The sequence below is a fragment of the Eumetopias jubatus genome, unplaced genomic scaffold (assembly GCF_037043125.1).
Source record: "Eumetopias jubatus isolate StellerSeaLion01/CBP00866 unplaced genomic scaffold, mEumJub1_p1.0 scaffold_7, whole genome shotgun sequence".
Lineage (NCBI taxonomy): Eukaryota > Metazoa > Chordata > Mammalia > Carnivora > Otariidae > Eumetopias > Eumetopias jubatus.
The window spans coordinates 26991034-27008726 of NW_028274813.1; the positions used below are offsets into that span (position 1 = coordinate 26991034).

Here is a 17693-nt window from a genome sequence, read left to right on the forward strand (position 1 = left end):
TATGCCCAGTTCAGGTATCACTTCCTCCAGAAAGCCTTCTGACCCCCAGACCAGGTCATTCCCCTTGTTGTAAGTCTCATAGGCCCTGTGGTGCTTCTCTGATGCAGCTCTGATCACAACTGGAATGAACCATCAACTATATTCTTTAGTTCTTTAATCCCTAGATCCCTCCAGAGACTGTAAACCCCTGAAGACGTGAGCAGAGGCTGTCTGTTCCGGCACTGTGTCTCAGCATCTCGTTCCTCCTGCATAGTCGTGTCTCAGTACAAAAGTATTAAATAGTCAAACGACCGAATGAAATAATGAATGAGAAAAGTCCCAGAAGTGGCATGCATGTTTTCTAGTCGACCTAGATTTCTTTTTTTTAATTAATTAATTTATTTTTAGAGAGAGAGAGACAGAGAGTGCCCTAGTGCGAGCAGGGGGAGGCACAGAGGGAGAGGGAGAGAATCTCAAGCAGACTCCTCGCTGAGCGTGGAGCCCTCCCAGAGCTGGATCAGGACCCTGAGAGCATGACCTGAGCTGAAACCAAGAGTCCCAGCTCAACCGACTGAGCCATGCCTGCGCCCCTAGTTGGCTTGGATTGCGGAAGCAGGCTCTGCCGCAGCCCTGGGTGATTATGGACCCCCGCCCCTCCCTCCCCCTTCACATCCCCTTCACTCCCTCCCCCAGGGTCGGGCTTTGCGGATGCTGGGGCTTTAAGAGCCGGCAGAAACGGAGCCGGGTGCTGATTGGCGGTTTATTCTAACGCTGGAGAATGAGCTCATCCGCAGCCAATGGCCAGGCTGCACCCGGCCAGGCCCCTGCACCTGGCTGGAGGGCGCAAGGCGGCGGACTGGTGCACGGTCTCCCGCACGAGGGGCGGTGGCGGAAGGGGTAGGTCCGGCCGCGCGGACCGAGCTCCTGGCTCGGGCAGGTACGGGGTTTGCCCGGCTCCTCCTCTGGGCTCCGGTCCTCCAGGCGAGGGCGGCCCCTCCTCCCACTCCCCTAGCTTCCCTCGGTCCCAACGCGCGGGGTGGCGCACCTTGCGTGCCGGGACTCGCGGGCTGGGCGTTCCGCTTCCCGGGTCCAGGCGCGGCCCCGCAGTCCTGCCCCGCGGGACCCAGCCCGGCGGGGTGGCCCGGGAGCCTGACTCGAGCAGCCCAGCCCCTCGGCCTTGGCGCCCGCCCGCCCCGACACAGGCCTCCGAGCTGCGGGTCCCGGGTGGCTGGGCGGAGCAAGGAGGGTGCGGCTTCCCTCCCTCCTTCCCTCCACCCGCTGGCCGCATCCTGGCCGGAGTTCAGCTCCCCGCTGGGCTGGGGGATGTGGGTTTCCCTCCCCGCCCCACTCCCCATCCTGTTCTATCTGTTCCTCTAGGCAGAGGTGACCTAGTCTTGGAAGTTCAGGCCCTGCCCTTCTCAGTGGGGCCTGCGAGAACACAGGTGCCACTGAGGCGGGGGGCGGAGGTGTAGGGGCAGTTCTGCGGGCCTCTCCAGAGCCCTTTCCTTTCCTGAAGCCACTGCTCTTATCCCCTTGACCACTTTTGTCACACCCTGCTCAGGGAGCAGCTGCTGCTAGGTCCTTGGAGGCCACGTTGCCCCCTGGCTTACTCAGACGGAGCCAGGGGAGTGCCGCTGCCTCCCTGGGGCTGGTCGGCTCTGCCCTCCTTCCCCTACCTCCATCCAGAATCTGTCACTAGGTCATTTCATTTGCCCACAGGTTTAAGGCCAGGCCTTGTGCCTAACTCTCTGCCAGGCTCGGGGGGTAGGGGTGGGGGCTCCTCACTTGCTGACCTCCGCACCAAAGGAAATGAAATAAGGTGGGGGCAATCTCTCTTGTTCAGGGAAGTGCCATTGAGCTGAACCCGGAAGGATAAATGAGATTCCTGTAGGAGGAGTATGACCAGGAGAATAGGCAGGATGGAGGGAACAGTGTGAGGAACGTGTGGCCAACATATGTTTACCATGTGCTAGACACCAGTTTGTCTCTGAGACCCCAGGAAGGCAGTTCTGCATCACAGATGTCCTCAGCTCTCTCCAGTGCTCAAGAAATACCTGTTGATGTGAATTTGAATTGAAAGGAAGAGCCCCGAGCATGTTATTATTCTATTATCACCATTTAGAAAAGGTCTGGCCCCATAGAGGGATGTTACCCGCACTAGCTCTGATCCCTCCAGCCCTTGGAGGTATTAGTCTCCCAGTTTTCAGCAGAGGAAGCCAGGGTACGGATGGGCTGTTGTTCGCCACCGGGGCCTCCCCAGGGCATCTGTTGATTTCAGGTCACCACCACAGGGCAAGCAGCCATGAGTCTGGTGGCCTGCGAGTGCCCCCCGGGCCCTGGCCTGGAGCCTGAGCCTTGCTCCCGAGCACGGTCCCAGGCCCGCGTGTACCTGGAGCAGATTCGCAACCTGGTGGCTCCCGGGGCCCCTGACGTGACCAAGCGCGACTACCTGGTGGATGCAGCCACGCAGATCCGGCTGGCCCTGGAGCGGGATGTCAGTGAGGACTACGAGGCAGCCTTCAACCACTACCAGAACGGCGTGGACGTGCTGCTGCGGGGTGTGCACGGTGAGGACCGGGCGGCCAGGGGCGGGAGCTGCTGGGGCAGGGCAGGCTTGGGGCTCCCCCGGTCCTCTGTCTATCTGTGCTGAGTGAGCAGGGCTCTAGGCTGGCGCTGCAGGCCCTGTGGCAAGGGCAGTAGTAATAGCTGGCCTGTGTGAGCGGTTCATGTATGCTGGACCCTGGTCTAAGGGCTTTACCTGTATTAACTCATTTGAACCTCATGGTAATAGAAACGACTATATACGTTTGATGTCATATATAGGAACTATTTTTATTCCTGTTTTCCAGATGCGAAAACTGAGGCACCAGGCAGTTAAATTACTTGCTTAAGTTTCCATAGGTCTCAGTGGCAGAGCTGAGGTTTGAACAGTTGGGGCTCCAGAGGCTGGGCGCTGACCCCGTACACTTGCCTGTCCCTGGAGCGGAGCGGCGCTCCTGCCCTGGGGCCATGCATCACCAGGGGCGAGACTGATGAGTTTAATGATGCATAATTACCTCTCAGGTGGGAAGAGCAATGAGGAAGAAATGAGGGGAGAAAAGAGGGAAAGGACGCCAGGCTAGGCTAGGGTATTTTCTAGAAGTCAAAACGAAGGGCCATCTGGAGAGAGAGAGAGAGAGAGAGCAGCCTGTTTACGGCAAAGTGGGGCATTGTGCCTGCAGGGGAGAGGCCAGGTGGAGACCCCTGAGGGCGGTGGGGGGGGGAGGAGTCAGTGCCTGCTTCACGCTTCTCTCCCCTCTTCCCCCCTGCCGCCCGGCCACAGAGCCCCCCCAACGCCGGGGCTTCCGACTGCCCAGTGAATCCATTCCTCTTCTAATCCTGGTTCCCACTCCGGCCTTTTCACACTGGGCCTCAGAGAAGGCAGAGGGCTGTTCTCTGGCAGCTTCTGTCTTCTGCTCTGAAAACGGACCCCGGAATCCCCCTCTGTTCCTTCCCGGGGTGTGATGGCAGCCAGTGAGGTGGGGGAGGGTGCCACCTGTGACCACCATACCCAGCCTCTCCCCCCATCTTCCTTCATCGGCAGCTGCTGCCGGTCTCCTGCCCAGAGGAAGGCTGGGTGTGCGGGGTGGGGGTGGGGGGAACAGTTGGGGGCAGGGCACCATCTGCAGACCAGCCTCAGAAGCAGGCACTCTCCTGTGGAGGCAGAGGGTGGGCAGCGGGAGCCGGAGCCCCGGCCCCGCCGCGGGGCCAGGGTAGGTCCTGGTGACCCCCTCACCCCACAGTCGACCCCAACAAGGAGCGATGCGAGGCTGTGAAGCTGAAAATTACCAAGTACCTGCGGCGGGCCGAGGAGATCTTCACCTGCCACCTGCAGAAGACCCTGGGCGGTGGGGCCAGCCCCGGCACGGTGAGGAGACCGCTCCCCAAAGGCCTGAGGGCTCTGAGCGGGGAGGAGAGAGTGAGGCCCCCCCCCCCACCACGGGCCAGAGGGCTGTCACCTCCTGTCCTGGGCTGTGTGTGTGTGCCAGGGACAGGGCTGTCTCCCTGCCATTCTGCTGGCTCCCTCCGTCTCCCACACCCAACTAGTTCCTTCATCTTCAAACTCTTAGCACATCATCTCCAGGCCAGTCTCACCCCCACACAGGGTAAACACACACACACACCTCCAGACTCTCATGCATGGCTCATACGCAAGCTCCATGTGTACACACTCCAAGTTTCCCACGTCTGTTGAAGTTTGAATGGGTTGAAGTTTGGGTGAGCCCAGTTGATCCTTGAACGGGTTTGAACCGTGTGGGTCCACTTATACTCGGAGTTTTTCGATAAATACACCACAGTGTTGGAAATGTTTTTCTCTTCTGCATCTTATTAGGCTGCTTTTCCCCAAAGTAGGTGCCTGAGCCACATGCTGGGTCTTCCAGGCATGTTCCCTGAGACCCGCATGTGCCTGGGTTATTTCCCCACCCCTGGGAGCACCTGCCTCCTATGGGTGGGGCTTTCAAGACCGGGGATCTGAAGCCTGAGGACTCCCCTGGGCCTTGGAGGAGGGCTGGCCGGGGGCGCCGAGGGTAGAGGGCAGTGTGGTCACCCGGGACCGGGGTGGGGCCCTGCCAGTCAGGGCCAGCTTGTCTGCTCCCCGTGAGGTGGGTGCTCCGTGGACCCCAGTTCTGCCCCTAGTGCCCACTGCTGTCCTGGCAGCTGGGGAGGGCCCGGTGAGAATGCAGTGCCTGAGGAGTGCTGGGCCCTGAGTCTGTGGGGTCTGTCTCCCACCTCTGCAGGGTTTCAGCAGCCTGAGGCTCCGGCCCATCCGCACACTGAGCTCTGCCCTGGAGCAACTGAGGGGCTGCAAGGTGGTTGGGGTCATCGAGAAGGTGAGTGAGCTGACAGGCACGGTTTTGGTGCCGAAGGAGATGGGGCAGGCAGATGGGGGTGGTGGATGGGAAGAAGGGGCTGGAAAGAGGTCAGTAGGCCCCAGGGGAGGAGAGCAGCTGTGTCCAGTGGCTCCCCAACCTTCTCCCAGCCCAGCACACATCAGTCAGGTCCTGGAGAGGAAAAGGGGAACAGAAGAGGCAAATGGCCCCTTTTCCATAGCCTGGAGCTCAGACAGACAGCCACTCCCTCAGAGGCTCAAGACAGAAGCCGGAGAAGCAGTGCGCAGGGCGCCAAGCCAGCACACACGGCCCTGCTCACTCCCCCTCCCGCTTCCCACAGGCCCCCACCCACCCTCCCTCTGCACCCCAGGGCTGTCTCCAAGTACTGCTGAAGGAGTTCGTGTGGTGTGATTGTACACTCCTCTCCAGAAGCCTGTCCTGCTGAGGGTCCCGGCCCCCAGAGGGGCCTCAGCGGCTCTGCCCATCCCCTCCTGCCCCCCACCCCCATCCTGACCCCATCTAAGGCCTTTTCTCTTAATGTGGGGCAGGCAGGGAGATAGGAGCCGACATCCCAACCTGTACGTGGGACACTCCTCAGAGTGGGGGATCCAGAAGGACAGACAGTTGAGTCAAATGAAATCTGAGCCAATATTCGGTTGCCCTCTGCCCCAACCCAGGCCACACCTGAGTAGTTGCTAACCTGGGTCTTTCTCATACTGGCTGTTCATCAGAATCACCTGGGGAGCTTCCTAAATAGGGATTCCTGGGTCCCACCCAGGCCCGTGGAGTCAGAATTTACAGCGTTGAGCCCAGGCATCTGTAATTTAAACACTCATCGGGGGATTTTGCCGGGCTGTGGCTCACAGAGGACGCCTGCTGCATGCAGTGTGGCCACAGCAAACCCCTTCACCTCCCCGTTGGTTTCCTCATCTGTGAGCGGGGTAAGAATCCTGCCCCCCGCAGGGGCATGTGGGAACTAAAATGAAATAACTTTTGGGAAAGGCCTGGCACACGCTGAAACATTTGATACGTGTTTGATGGCTCTAAATGCTAGTGACAAGGGCGGGCGGGGAGGCGTGCAGGCTTCCTGTCCAGCCGCGCTCCAGCTGCTTCCCCAGGTCCCTGGAACAGGCCCCAGTCTGTCAGCCAAGGCCCGGCCAGCTTCCATCTGCCTTCCCTCCAACTGCACTCGTCTGTGCGGCCCCAGCCAAGCACAGCGGCTCCCACAGACCGGCCGGGAGGGGACTGCCACCACCTTTTCCTCACGTTGGGATCCCGCTGAACCATGGAGAGGGGGGGTTCCAGGTCCAACCAGTGTGGGTTACAGGGAGTAAGAGTGACATGGCTTTGTTTTTTTAATTATAGGAGTTTGCAGAGCTTTGGGGATGCAAATGTATACCATGAGTTTCCGAGAAGGAGGTCTGTGATAGAATTTCCCGAATTTGTTTGACCCCAGGACACGCATATGCAAAGCATTTCCAGAATCCAGGATTCTGAGGCCTCTGCATATGGGAAGCACAAATTAAGGCCAAGCCCAACCATTCTGTTTTGAGATTCTTTCTTTCCTTTTTTACCCTTTCTTGGGCATCCAGTTTACCTACTCCACCTCCCTCCTGAGATCCTGCTTCCCTTTTCTGTGTCATTTGCAAGTCGGGAACATCATCGTCCCCAAATTAGAGATGTTGGGGCCCCTGAGCCCAGGTCCCTGCAGCCAGGCGCTCCATTCCGCAGCCCTGCCCAGGCAGATCCTGGCAGGAGAGCAGCGCCTGGCCAGCAGCCCTCAGGGCCAGGGAGGGGCCAAGGGCCTGCTCAGGAAGCCTGGAGTGCCCCCAGAGATGCCCACTTGTTAGGTGAACCAGGCTGGGAGAGGGATCCCTAGGGGCTAAGGAGGTACTGGCAGGGAGAGGGCGTTGCTGGGAACTGCGAGGTTGAGGGGGGGGGCGGTCAGGGACTAGATAGGTCTCTGGCTAGAATACCCAGGGGTTTGTTCTCAGGGAGCATGGGGAGCCTGAGAGAGATCACCACATGTTTGCTGAGCCTCATGTAGGAGCCAGAGATGGGGAAGAAAAAGGCCATCCAAGTTACTTCTTGTTTTTTTGGCTCAAACACACGGGTGTTTTTTAAAATTATCATTACTTACCAACATTTGAAAATTGGCAGGTTTCATATAGAAGTCCAGCTTTCCTGCTTCTCCTGCAAAATTGGAAGATCTGGAAATGCTGGCTCACATCCTCACGTGGCAGCAAGGAGTTGAGGGGGGGGTGCTGCCAGTTTTAATGGGACACCAGTCCTCTGGTTTGTCCTTGTCCCTGCCCTGCCCCCTTGGTTCACATCCCAGGCCCCTGTGGGCCTTGGAGTTGGAGAATCTGGAAATTGTGGACTTGGTTGCTCCATGAGAGAGTCCTCCTGGGATTTTGATACTTTGGGCATTTTTAAAGAAAGGGTTAATGTGTTTCACCGAAGCTTTCATTGTTCCCTGTCCCAAGATCTCAGTGGGTATCTTAAAAAGAATAAAAAAATTCCCTCTATGAAAAGGTGAAGTAGGGACACCCAGAACTACCTTCTACCTTCCAAATGGCAACATTCACCTGACATGAGTAAGGCACATTCTCATTTGCGAAACTGTTGCATTAAACCCTCTCAGTTGCTCTGGGAAAAAAGCACTAGCCTGTGCAGCCCCATCCATTAGTCATTAGCCACATAAGACTATTGAGGTTAAAATTAGTTAAAATTAAATATTCTGCTTCTCATTTGCCCAACCACATTTCAAGGGCTTGTTGGCTTTTCATATGGTTAATAGCTTCTGTATTGGACAGGGCAGATATATATTTCATGTTCCAATGAACAGTGCTGCATTTTATTTTTTTTTAAGATTTATTTATTTATTTGAGAGAGAGAGAGAGAGAGAGAGTGCAGGGATGGGAGGAGGGACCCAAGCAGACTCCAAGTTGAGCACAGAGCCCAGTACGGGGCTCGATCTCCCGACCCTGAGATCATGACCTGAACCAAAATCAAGAGTCGGATGCTCAACCGACTGAGCCACCCAGGCGCCTTGGACAGTGCTGCATTTTAATAATTGTCTTACAGAGAATGAAACAGAGGTTCATAAGGTCAAGTGACTAGCTAGTGCTCTGTCCCCCATAGCACTGAGCAAAAGAGGAGGGGGATTTTTTTATTTGCTTACTTTAAGGGGAAAATGCCCCCTCTGCTCTTGGGATATGAAAGAGAAAGGAGTTTAAAACTATATATATACACACACATATGTATATATATGTGTGTGTGTGTGAATCTATCTCTATATATATATTCCCCACTATCCTACTTAGCTCCGAGTTAATTGCTATTAGTGTTTTGGTCTATTTCTTTCTAGATAGGTAGATGTGTGTGCGCACGAGTGTGTATTAAAAAATACATAAATATATATATATATTTAAACACACTTGTTCCAGCGTACTGATCAAGTTTTAAATCTGGCTTCCCCAGCCTTCACTGCTGGTTTTTTGGACTCTCTGAGAGGACCTTAGCCAGGACAAGGTGGTAGGGAATCCCAGTTGGCAAGGGACAGTGGGGAATTATCCAGGGTGTCTGTATTTGTGGGAAACTCGATTCTCCTACCCCAGAGTTTTCTTGCTTTTTCAGACATTGCACAAATTTGGTCAAGGAGCTGGGGCCGGGCTGGGTTCCATCGCTGGCTGTTGGAGGAGAGACCTCTGGTGGTCAGAAGGCATGCATCACTGCTGCCTCCGGAAGGGCACTGACGTGGGGGGGGGGCGGAGACCGAAGGGAGGGCAGGTGCCATGGTCACCTGGCTGTGCCCCCCTTGCAGTTAGGTCTCCAGGGCTCGGATCATCCCTGCCTGGCTTCAAATCCCACCTCTACCGCTTTTTAGCAGTGGGACTATAGGTAACATAACCTCTCTGAACCTCAGCTTCTTCATCAATAAAATGGGTCATTCATAACACTCACCTGGTAGGGCTGTGGGGCTAAAATTAAGTAATCTATATAAAGCATTTAGCCCAGAATAAGTGCTCTTAGCCAGCATGGGGCTTCCCTACGATAATGTCACGAACAGTCACTGCAGATTGTCAAGGGAGGGCATGTGGCATGGCAGGCGCAGGCCACCGTTGGACTCGTCTGCTGGAATGGGGTCGTCCTCCTGACCTAAAGCAGCTACTGCCGTCACCCCATTTTGCAGTTGAACAAGTTTCAGAGAGGCAGTGTGATGTGGCAAATGTGGCAACAGGTGTTCTCCTGGCCTTTATAGAAACAAAGGGCCTTTTTTAAAAAAGATTTTATTTATTTGACAGAAAACAAGCAGGGGGAGGGGCAGAGGGAGAGGAAGAAGCAGGCTCCCCGCGGAGCAGGGAGCCCCATGTGGGGCTCGATCCCAGGACCCTGAGATCCTGACCCGAGCTGAAGGCAGACGCTTAACTGACTGAGCCACCCAGGCGCCCATAAAGGGCCTATTTATGGCTTCAACAAACCAGTAATGAGGGAAGGTGGGCATTTGTAATGCCTGTTTGGTAGATGAGAAAATCAATTCACTTGCCCAAGATTTAAACCCAGTGCCCCTTTCCCACCCCAATCCTTGGATGCAGCCTTTGCCACTGCCTTGTGGCCTGGCTGGGGGGGGGGGGCGGGAGGTCTGCAGGGCAGGCAGACAGCCAAGGAGTCACGACATCAGGGTGCTGGTCTTGCCCCCACATGCCCCTCACCTGGCCAAATCTTCTGCTTTCCTGCCCCAACACGCTCCTGCTCTCTCCTGTGGCTGGGGTCCACCAGCCACAGAGATGAGTCAAGGGTCCAACTCCAAACAAGGCCCTGACCCAGCAATTGGCACGTTGCTGCCTTGGACCAAAAGCAACGGGAGAAGGGGGCTGCTCTCCAATAGATGCCTCCAGAGAGAAAGACTATTTAAAAAAGGGGAGGGGCAGGCAGGGGCAGGGACCCAAAGGAGCATGCCAAGCCTGTGTGTTTCGGGGCACGGCTCGGCCCATGGGTGACCTTGGGCTGCACTCTCAAAGCCTCAGCTGCTTCACCTGTAAAATAAGAGATCAGAAGAGGTGACTGGCTCTGAGGTCCCGCCCAGCCAGGACACCCTCAAACCCCGCAGGAGGGACCACGCACCATGCACGGATGAGGCGTCTCTGACATCCCTGCACTGTGCAGGACTCTGGGAATACAGAGCTGACGGGGGAGTCTCTGCCCTCATATTGCTCATAGCCGAGTGGGGGGACCGGTAATTAGACACGGTGATCGGGCTCCCTAAGGGTGAGCCCAGAGAGCACTGGAGACAGAGTAGGGGTCCCAGCCTGACCAGGGGGCTGGCACCGGAGCTAAAACTGCAGGTCTAACGAAGGGCGTGTGAGCAGGACAGGGTTGATGTCAGCTCGTTGGGGGGCCAGGGGCACACACTGCACCATTACAGCCTGCCCTGGAGAGAGGAACCTGGGGAGCTGGGGCTCGGGCCCTGGAGCCCCAGGAACTAGCCTGTGCCTTGACTCGTGCCTCCTGGACCTCGGCAGGTGCAGCTGGTACAGGACCCAGCGACCGGAGGGACCTTCGTGGTAAAGGCAGGTGCCGCTTAGTCCCCTGTCATCCTGCATTCCCCCTGGGGCTTTCCTACCGCTCTTGGAACCCCTACCCCCTGGGGAACCTCCCACCCAGAACCTGTACCTGAAGCTCCCTCCAAATCTAAAAGCTGCTTGTTCTGCCCCTGAGCATGTCCCCCGCCTTCCAGACACACACAATGCATCCTTGTTTTGGAGGGTGGAGGGCCTGGATTCTGTGGTGGGAGTAGGGGTGAGTGCCAGGTCAGGAACTGGGGGGAGGCAGTTGTTCTTTGGGGTGGGTTCTAACCCCTATCATCTGTTTGCCCCTAAAGCCAGGCTAGGACATCCCCTCGCAGGGCACCATCTGGTCTGTGCCCCGCTGACCTGCCTGTCCTCCCCCCAGAGCCTGTCCAGGTGTCACATGGCGAACCGGGAGCGGCTGACCATCATCCCGCACGGTGTCCCCTACATGACAAAGCTGCTTCGCTACTTTGTGAGCGAGGATTCCATCTTCCTGCAGCTGGAGCATGTGCAAGGTGAGGGGGCCTCGGGGGTCCCCGTCAGCTCCTCAGGCCCTTGGCATGTCCTTTTTCATCCCCTTAAAATGCCAAGCACGAGGAGGGGGTAACTTGCACTAAATGTGCAGCGCCAAGCAGGAGACCCAGGTTTCCTGGGGCAGGGGAGGATGGCAGGATCAGGTGGGGGCAGGCCCCTGGGTGGCGCCAGGTGGGGGGGGGGGCAGGGGACGTCTGGAGGAGGAGGTTCACATCCTGGGCCGTGAGGGCATCGATGCAAATGTCCCTGTTGTCACCATTTCTTCCAGTTTAGGCTCTTTTCATTTTTCTAGTCTGTGCCCATTCTTTGGAGTGGCCACATAGGATGGTGGTGCCTGCGGCTGTGAGGACAGCAGTGGGGCCGTGGAGCAGATATTTATTGATCACCCTATTACAGTGATTTTTTTTTTTTTTTAATGAGGGACACATCCTTGGGTCATAACATAGAGTCATTGCAGGTCCATGCCTGGCCGCCTTTTATTTTACGTGCTTAAATTTCATTATACTGTTCTCCCTAAAATTAATAATATACTGAGCACGGGTGAACCTCCCACCCAAACCACGGGCAGGAACGATAATTTACAACTCCCTTGGCGGTAAGCACCCATTTTGCACCAGCTTGTGAGGCTGGGTCCCCTCTGGGTGGGTCAGAGGGAGAGCAGAGGGCACTCCGGGCTGAGGAGGAGGGGCCACGGGTGAGATGTGGAAGACAGGGGGCTCATGCTGGACGGAGGGGAGGCAGGAGTTGGGGACGCGGTGTCCACGCTCTTCTCCCGTCCCCATGCTCACTGCTCCTCTGCATGGCCCAGGGGGCACGCTCTGGTCCCACCTGCTCTCCCAGGAGCAGCCCCAACAGTCTGGGGGCAGGTCTGGCTCCAGCCCAGAGAGGATGAAGGCTCTGCTCCACTCACCCCTCGGCCTCCAGACCCCAGCACCACTCCCCCTGGGACCCACCTGCCTGCCGGACAGAATCCTTCGGGAGCTCCCACAGACTTCTCAGAGCCTTCCCCCAGCCAGGGGGGCCCCACCCATCACTCCCCAGAGAGAGGCTGAAGGTGACCCCTCCACCAGGACCCATGCTTCCTGCCCCTCGGACCTTCTGAAGGCCCCGGTTGGCCGCCTGCACCTCCAAGCCAGGCGGCGACCTGGCCAGAGCTTGGACGTGAGGCCCTCTTGGGGGCTCCCTTGGGTTCATCAGGGGGCTGTCCGGGTGCTGGGGGCCTGTGGCCAAGGCAGAAGTCCGAGCCGCCCCTTAGCAGATAGGGCCCGACCGGGGTCTGGCCGTGGCGCCTGGAGGGTGAAGGAAGAGCAGGTGAAGCAGTGGGCGGCTGAGACCCTGCTGGCCCTGGAGGCGCTGCACCAGCAGGGGGTGCTGTGCCGAGACCTCAATCCCCGGAACCTGCTCTTGGACCAGGCAGGTAGGTGCCCGGGAGGAGGGGGGAATTAGGCTGCCCTCACTCCACCTCTCACATGGGGCCCCCAAAGCCTCCAGCCAGCGAAGGACAGGTCTCCAAAGTCCAGGGGGCCTCTGAGGTTATCTGCTGCCCCCTGCCTCTTCACTCGGCACTCAGCGGCTGAGTCTGGTTGGCCAAGGTTGAGCCTGAGCCTGAGTCCAAGGCGGCAGCTCCTGGGAAAACCCGGTGGTTTCTGGGCCTTAGGGGACCAGGCCCTAGGGAGGCTCTGCCCAGTGCCTGTTGGGGGAAGCCCTGGAGTCCCCTCCCACCTGCTCCAGGATTACTAACCACAAGTTTTGTCCACCCTTTTTCCTCCCTGCACACACTGGCTGAGAAGGTCACATCCGGCTCACGTATTTCGGCCAGTGGGCAGAGGTGGAGCCCCACTACTGCAGGGAGGCCTTGGACAATCTCTACAGTGCCCCAGGCAAGAGCGGAGGAGGGGCCGGGGGGCCTGAGATCTTGGGTGCCTCTGTGGGTTGAGCCATGGGGCTAAGGACAGTGGGAAGGGGCCGGGTCTGGGTCAGAGGGGTAGCGTGGAAACCAGCCCTCTTGGGTGAGGCTGGGACATGTGTGTTCTTATTCCCACAGAGGTGGGTGGGATTTCTGAGCTGACGGAAGCCTGTGACTGGTGGAGCTTTGGGTCTCTGCTGTATGAAATGCTGACTGGAACCGTGAGTAGCTGGGCAGGTGGCGGGGAGCCCTGCTGGGTGTCACTGAGGGTAGGATGGGCTCGGCTCAGTCCAACCAGCCAGGGTCGGGGCTGAGGCTACCTGGTTCTCTAAGACCCGGCTGTTCCCTTCCCCGCAGCTGCCCCCACAGGCCATGAGAGCCCTGGAAAGCCACTCCCACCCAGGTCCTGGACACACTGAGCAGCCCTGCCCCACTAGCGGCTATAGCTAGCAAGACTGTCGTCAACTTAGGTAAAGGAGTTGAGCTGGGCTAGTCAGGGAAGGGCTCCGGAGGAGGACCCCTGCGTGGGTCTGGAGGGAGCGTGGAATTTGACACAACCCTTCTTCCCTGGAAGGCCACTGACTCATCCCCCCGCCAGCTGCTGCTCCTCCCTGCTCATTCCCCCCACCCATGGCCATCGGGGCTGTAAGCTCCAGTTTTGGCTGAAGGACAGCAGCCTCTGCCCTCTGTGCCCCTGAGCTCCGCATCACACGTGGGGCTGGTTAGGCCAGGCAGGCAGCAAGGGCAAGGCCAGACTACAGTCAAGCAGGAGAGGACAGGAGCAGATGAAGTGGGGCCTGACATCTGTCCTGGTGCCCTCTTGTTAGCCTGCAACAGCCCCAAGAGCGGGGTTCTCTCCTCTCGGCCTCCCACCGCTTCTCTAGCCCAGGGCCCCTGGCCTCCTCCGGGTTGCGTCTTGCCACTCTGCCTGACCCCAGGGAGTCCTTTCTGTGCTCCAGGGCTTTCTGGCGGGAGGCAAGTTCCAGTGCTGTTCCTGCCGGAGTGCCTGCCCTGATCGATGCTTCTGGCAGGCGGGCCTGGAGCCAGAGGGACCTGGGTTCCAACCCTGAACTCGGCATAAAAGTCCCTTTACCTCCTGAGCCTGCTTCTTGCCTTTAAAATGAAGATGCCAGAACTTACTTTGAGGGTGGTCGTGGAAATTACAGATAAGGGATGTCAGGCATCTTCCTGGCATGCACTAGCTCCAAAGCGAAAGACAACCATCGTCGTCATACCCACGGGACGTGACACAGGGGAAGGTAAATCCCGGCTGCCACGGGAGCGTGCACACATTGCTGGGGTTGCCCCCTTCCCTGTCTTCCCAGGCACTGTCGCAGAGCCACCCCTCGGGAATCCAGCCCCACACCCGGCTCCAGCTGCCCGAGTGGCTCAGTCGCCCAGCGGCCTCCCTGCTGACTGAGGTGAGCTACAGCTGGTCCAGAGGCGGCAGCTGCTTGGCGTGAGGGGGCTGCTGGGAGGGCAGAGCTCTGGCGTGAACAGCCCCACAGGCTGGACATCTGATGTGAGTGCAGGGGGCTAATGGGAATAAATCTGTATATGCTGGTGGCTGAACACCATCTGTCCCCCAGGTACCACTGGGAGTTCTGTGGGCCGGGAGGCTGGGATTCTCCCCCGCCCAAAAAAACCTCCAGGTCAGCGCAGGCCTCAGGGAAGGGGCCGGGAAGGCCTGCCAAGCGCCCCCCGCCCGGGGCTTTTTCCACAGCTGCTGCAGTTTGATCCTGCCCGGCGCCTGGGTGCTGGAGGCGGCGGTGTCAACAAGCTCAAGGCCCACCCCTTTTTCAGTACTACCCAGTGGAGCAAACTGGTGGGGTAAGAGGGGGCAGAGTGGGTCATGGAGGCTGCTGGACTAGCCTGGATCTTCTCTCCCCTCTGCCGCCCAGAGCTGGCCCGTCTAATCAGTGACCCTCAGGCAAGGAAGGCAGGGCAGGTGCCCTTCCTGTTCAGCGCCACTCTTGGGCACCATCGTAACCACCGCTACTGCCCAGAAGGGCCTGGGCATCCCCCAGCCAGCTCTGGAGACCCTTTCTGGTCACTGCTGAGGGGGAGGGACAGGGAGATCCCACCCAGTTGGGCAGCTCGGACCCCTCCGCCCATCCATCCTCCACCCGTCAGTCAACAGCTCCCTGTACCTTGACCGCAGACCTGCCAGGCCACAGGGTGCCTTCCGCAGCATGAGCTCTGAGCTCCTGCCCGCCTGCTGAATGGACGGCAAGGTTTCGTGACTCACGAGCGGCCATGTGCCCCACTGGGGACATCTCTGGAGACTCATCTCAGGATACTGGTCCACTGGCCCAGTGGACCCAAACCAGGGCTGCCCTGCCTGCTCATCTTAGCCGTGCAACTTGGCCTCCTCCCCCTCCCAGGCTATTGCTGCATGGGGTGGGAGTGGGGGGTACAGGATCCACTCCCTGACCTGACCACGCGCCGTCTTACGACTTCAGACTGGAGAACAAAAGGCAGGCAGGAGAGAGAAATAAGGATAAGCATCAGGGGAGAGGGAGAAAGGCACAACTCTGGCACTTAGTGTCATTCTGAAAACAGAATGAAGAGCTCTCTTCCCCAGCTAGCCCACCAGTGTGGAAAGGGGAGCCTACCCCCTAGGCCTCCAGGCTGGAGCAACTACTACACTTTGTACCCATTACAATCCCTTCTCAGGCATTTGTCCTATTTACCATTTTGCATTTTCGTCTTGAGGGTCCATTTAATTCACCGCCCACTGTGACTTCACAAAACACATGGAATGATTGCCTAAGCTTTTAGCCAGAAGCAGAATGTTTCTGGTCCCTGAAGAGCTGGGGTAAGTAGTTACCTCAAAGACAATCCCCTCCCCAGGTTTGGGGGTCCTCTGATTCCCCTCGGGGCTTACCCTGTCACTGGGGTGTGGGAAGGAAATTTCCTGGGAAGGAAATTTCCACCAGACCTCTGCCCCCAACTCCTTCCTTCCAGTGTCTCCAACACCACCAGGGGACGCCTCTGACCTCCAGTCTGGCTGTGAAGGTCCAACTCTAACTCTAGGGGTAGAGACCAGTCCTACAGAGGGCACACGGGGGGAACACAGCCTGCGCCTGCTTTCCCTGGGCCTTGCCCATACCCCCCACCCCCCAATAAAGCCTGCCATTGCCTATGGTGTCCTTGCCTCCTGAATGCAACCAGAGCAGCCCTGCTGGAAGGGAGAGATTGGAAGGCTCCCCCCGAGAAGCCCCATGCTAGTCAAGAGTGAGCTTGGAGTTCCCTAGAAGGTAGGAAGCAGGGCTGGTCGTGAAGGGCATGTCAGCCTGTGCCCCGCAGAGAAGCTCTGAGAGGAAGGGATGGCATGTGGGGGGGGGGGGGGACCTGGGAGCTGTGGGAAAGAGAGAAGTCCTAGAGGAGGGTCATGGTACCTGGGGGGGCAGGGGTGAGACAGGACACTAGTCTAATAATCCTCACAGTGACCCCGGAGATGGATGGTGGCTCCCATTAAAGACATGATAGGGCCCAGTGGAGCCTGTCCACAAGTCTGTCCTTTTGCTATGCTAAGTCAGGCCGGGCTGCTTCCAACCACTGCCACACGGAGGGTGAGTTGCTTCTGAACTTCTGGGCCTCATCCGTGCAACAAACACCTGCACACCTGCTACTCTGCTGGGCCGTGAATACTGGTGTCCCAGCCCTTATGGGGCTAATACTACCTCCGTTGTAGGTTTCCTAGAGAGTTTCTAGCACCAAGCCCAGGAGATTGAAGTTCTGCCTTTCCTTAAACCCATCTCCCCCCACCCCCACCCCATTAGCTCTAGTTCTGCCCTCTGGAGCCACTGCGTTCCTGTGACAGACCTTCACCAAGACATGGCATCCCTGCAGGCCCAACAGGTGGGGATGGTGTTTAAACTCAGAAGCCATATGCCTGCCACCCATAGTCTAGGTTAGCTCCCAACCTTGTCTGCCTCCCTCCCAGACCCCTGCTCCCAGGGGGTGATCTACCCTCATCAGTGCTTACTGACCTCGGGCACCCTTGTATACATGTGGCAAACAAGTCCAAAATGCAAAATTGTCTTAAGTTGCGCCCACCTCCTCAATCCATCCCAGAAATGCTCGTCTGTTGGCGTCTGGGTCCCACCTTTTTGAAGCCACCGCGAAGTCTCTTCAAGAGTGTGGCCTGTCAGGCTGGAGGGGCTCACCGGAAGGAAGCCAGGCACGTTCCTGGCATGCGGACGGCTAGGGTTCCACCTGCTGTCAAATCAGTACAGTGGTAACTTCAGAAATCTGGCATCTCACAGGCTAACTCCCGGGACATGCTGTGGCTTCCAAGGCTTGGGACAGTCACAGTGCTGGGGCTGTGCACCGTGGGAACTAAAAGGAACGCAGAAGCAGGAACCTTTTGAGAACATTTGCCCTTTAATTTGCATTTAAAATCAGTTTCTTTAAATATTTTAGGTACAAGTTCTGAATAGTGAAGACAGAGTAGATGCTGCAGGCACTCAGTATCGGCTCCCAACCCTTCCCCCACCCCACCCTCCAGGCCTTGCTTCTCCGCTCCAGATCCGAATGGGCACACACACTAAGTCAGTGGCTCCTGGTGTCCAGTGTCAGCAGCCTCAGGCCTGGATGCAGTTGCATACAAAGCAATGAAGCCCAGCAGCTTTCATAACAAGATGTGTGTATTTAAACTTGCTCCAAGCAATTCCAATGATTGATTGTGCCCAGACCCATCTGGCAACACCACCTCAGGCGACTGCCCATTCTCCCCGCTGTATAGTAGCATCTTGGGGCTGGTTTCCACCAGAGTCCATCCTCTCTGACACCCCGCTCCCCCAAGGGCCACGATGCACAGAGAAA

At 57.6% G+C, this 17693-nt stretch overlaps 1 protein-coding gene across 1 annotated transcript; it reads left to right on the forward strand.

The window, feature by feature from the left end:
* Positions 1-844: 844 nt before the first annotated feature.
* Positions 845-15999, forward strand: RPS6KL1 (ribosomal protein S6 kinase like 1). Its single transcript, XM_028094386.2, has 11 exons — positions 845-916; positions 2258-2546; positions 3762-3886; positions 4758-4850; positions 10376-10423; positions 10806-10938; positions 11766-12374; positions 12748-12837; positions 13002-13084; positions 14189-14284; positions 14587-15999. Exons 2-11 carry the CDS (start codon positions 2282-2284, stop codon positions 14695-14697), a joined length of 1653 nt encoding a protein of 550 aa, XP_027950187.2. The 5' UTR covers positions 845-916; positions 2258-2281; the 3' UTR covers positions 14698-15999.
* The last annotated feature ends 1694 nt before the right edge of the window (positions 16000-17693 follow it).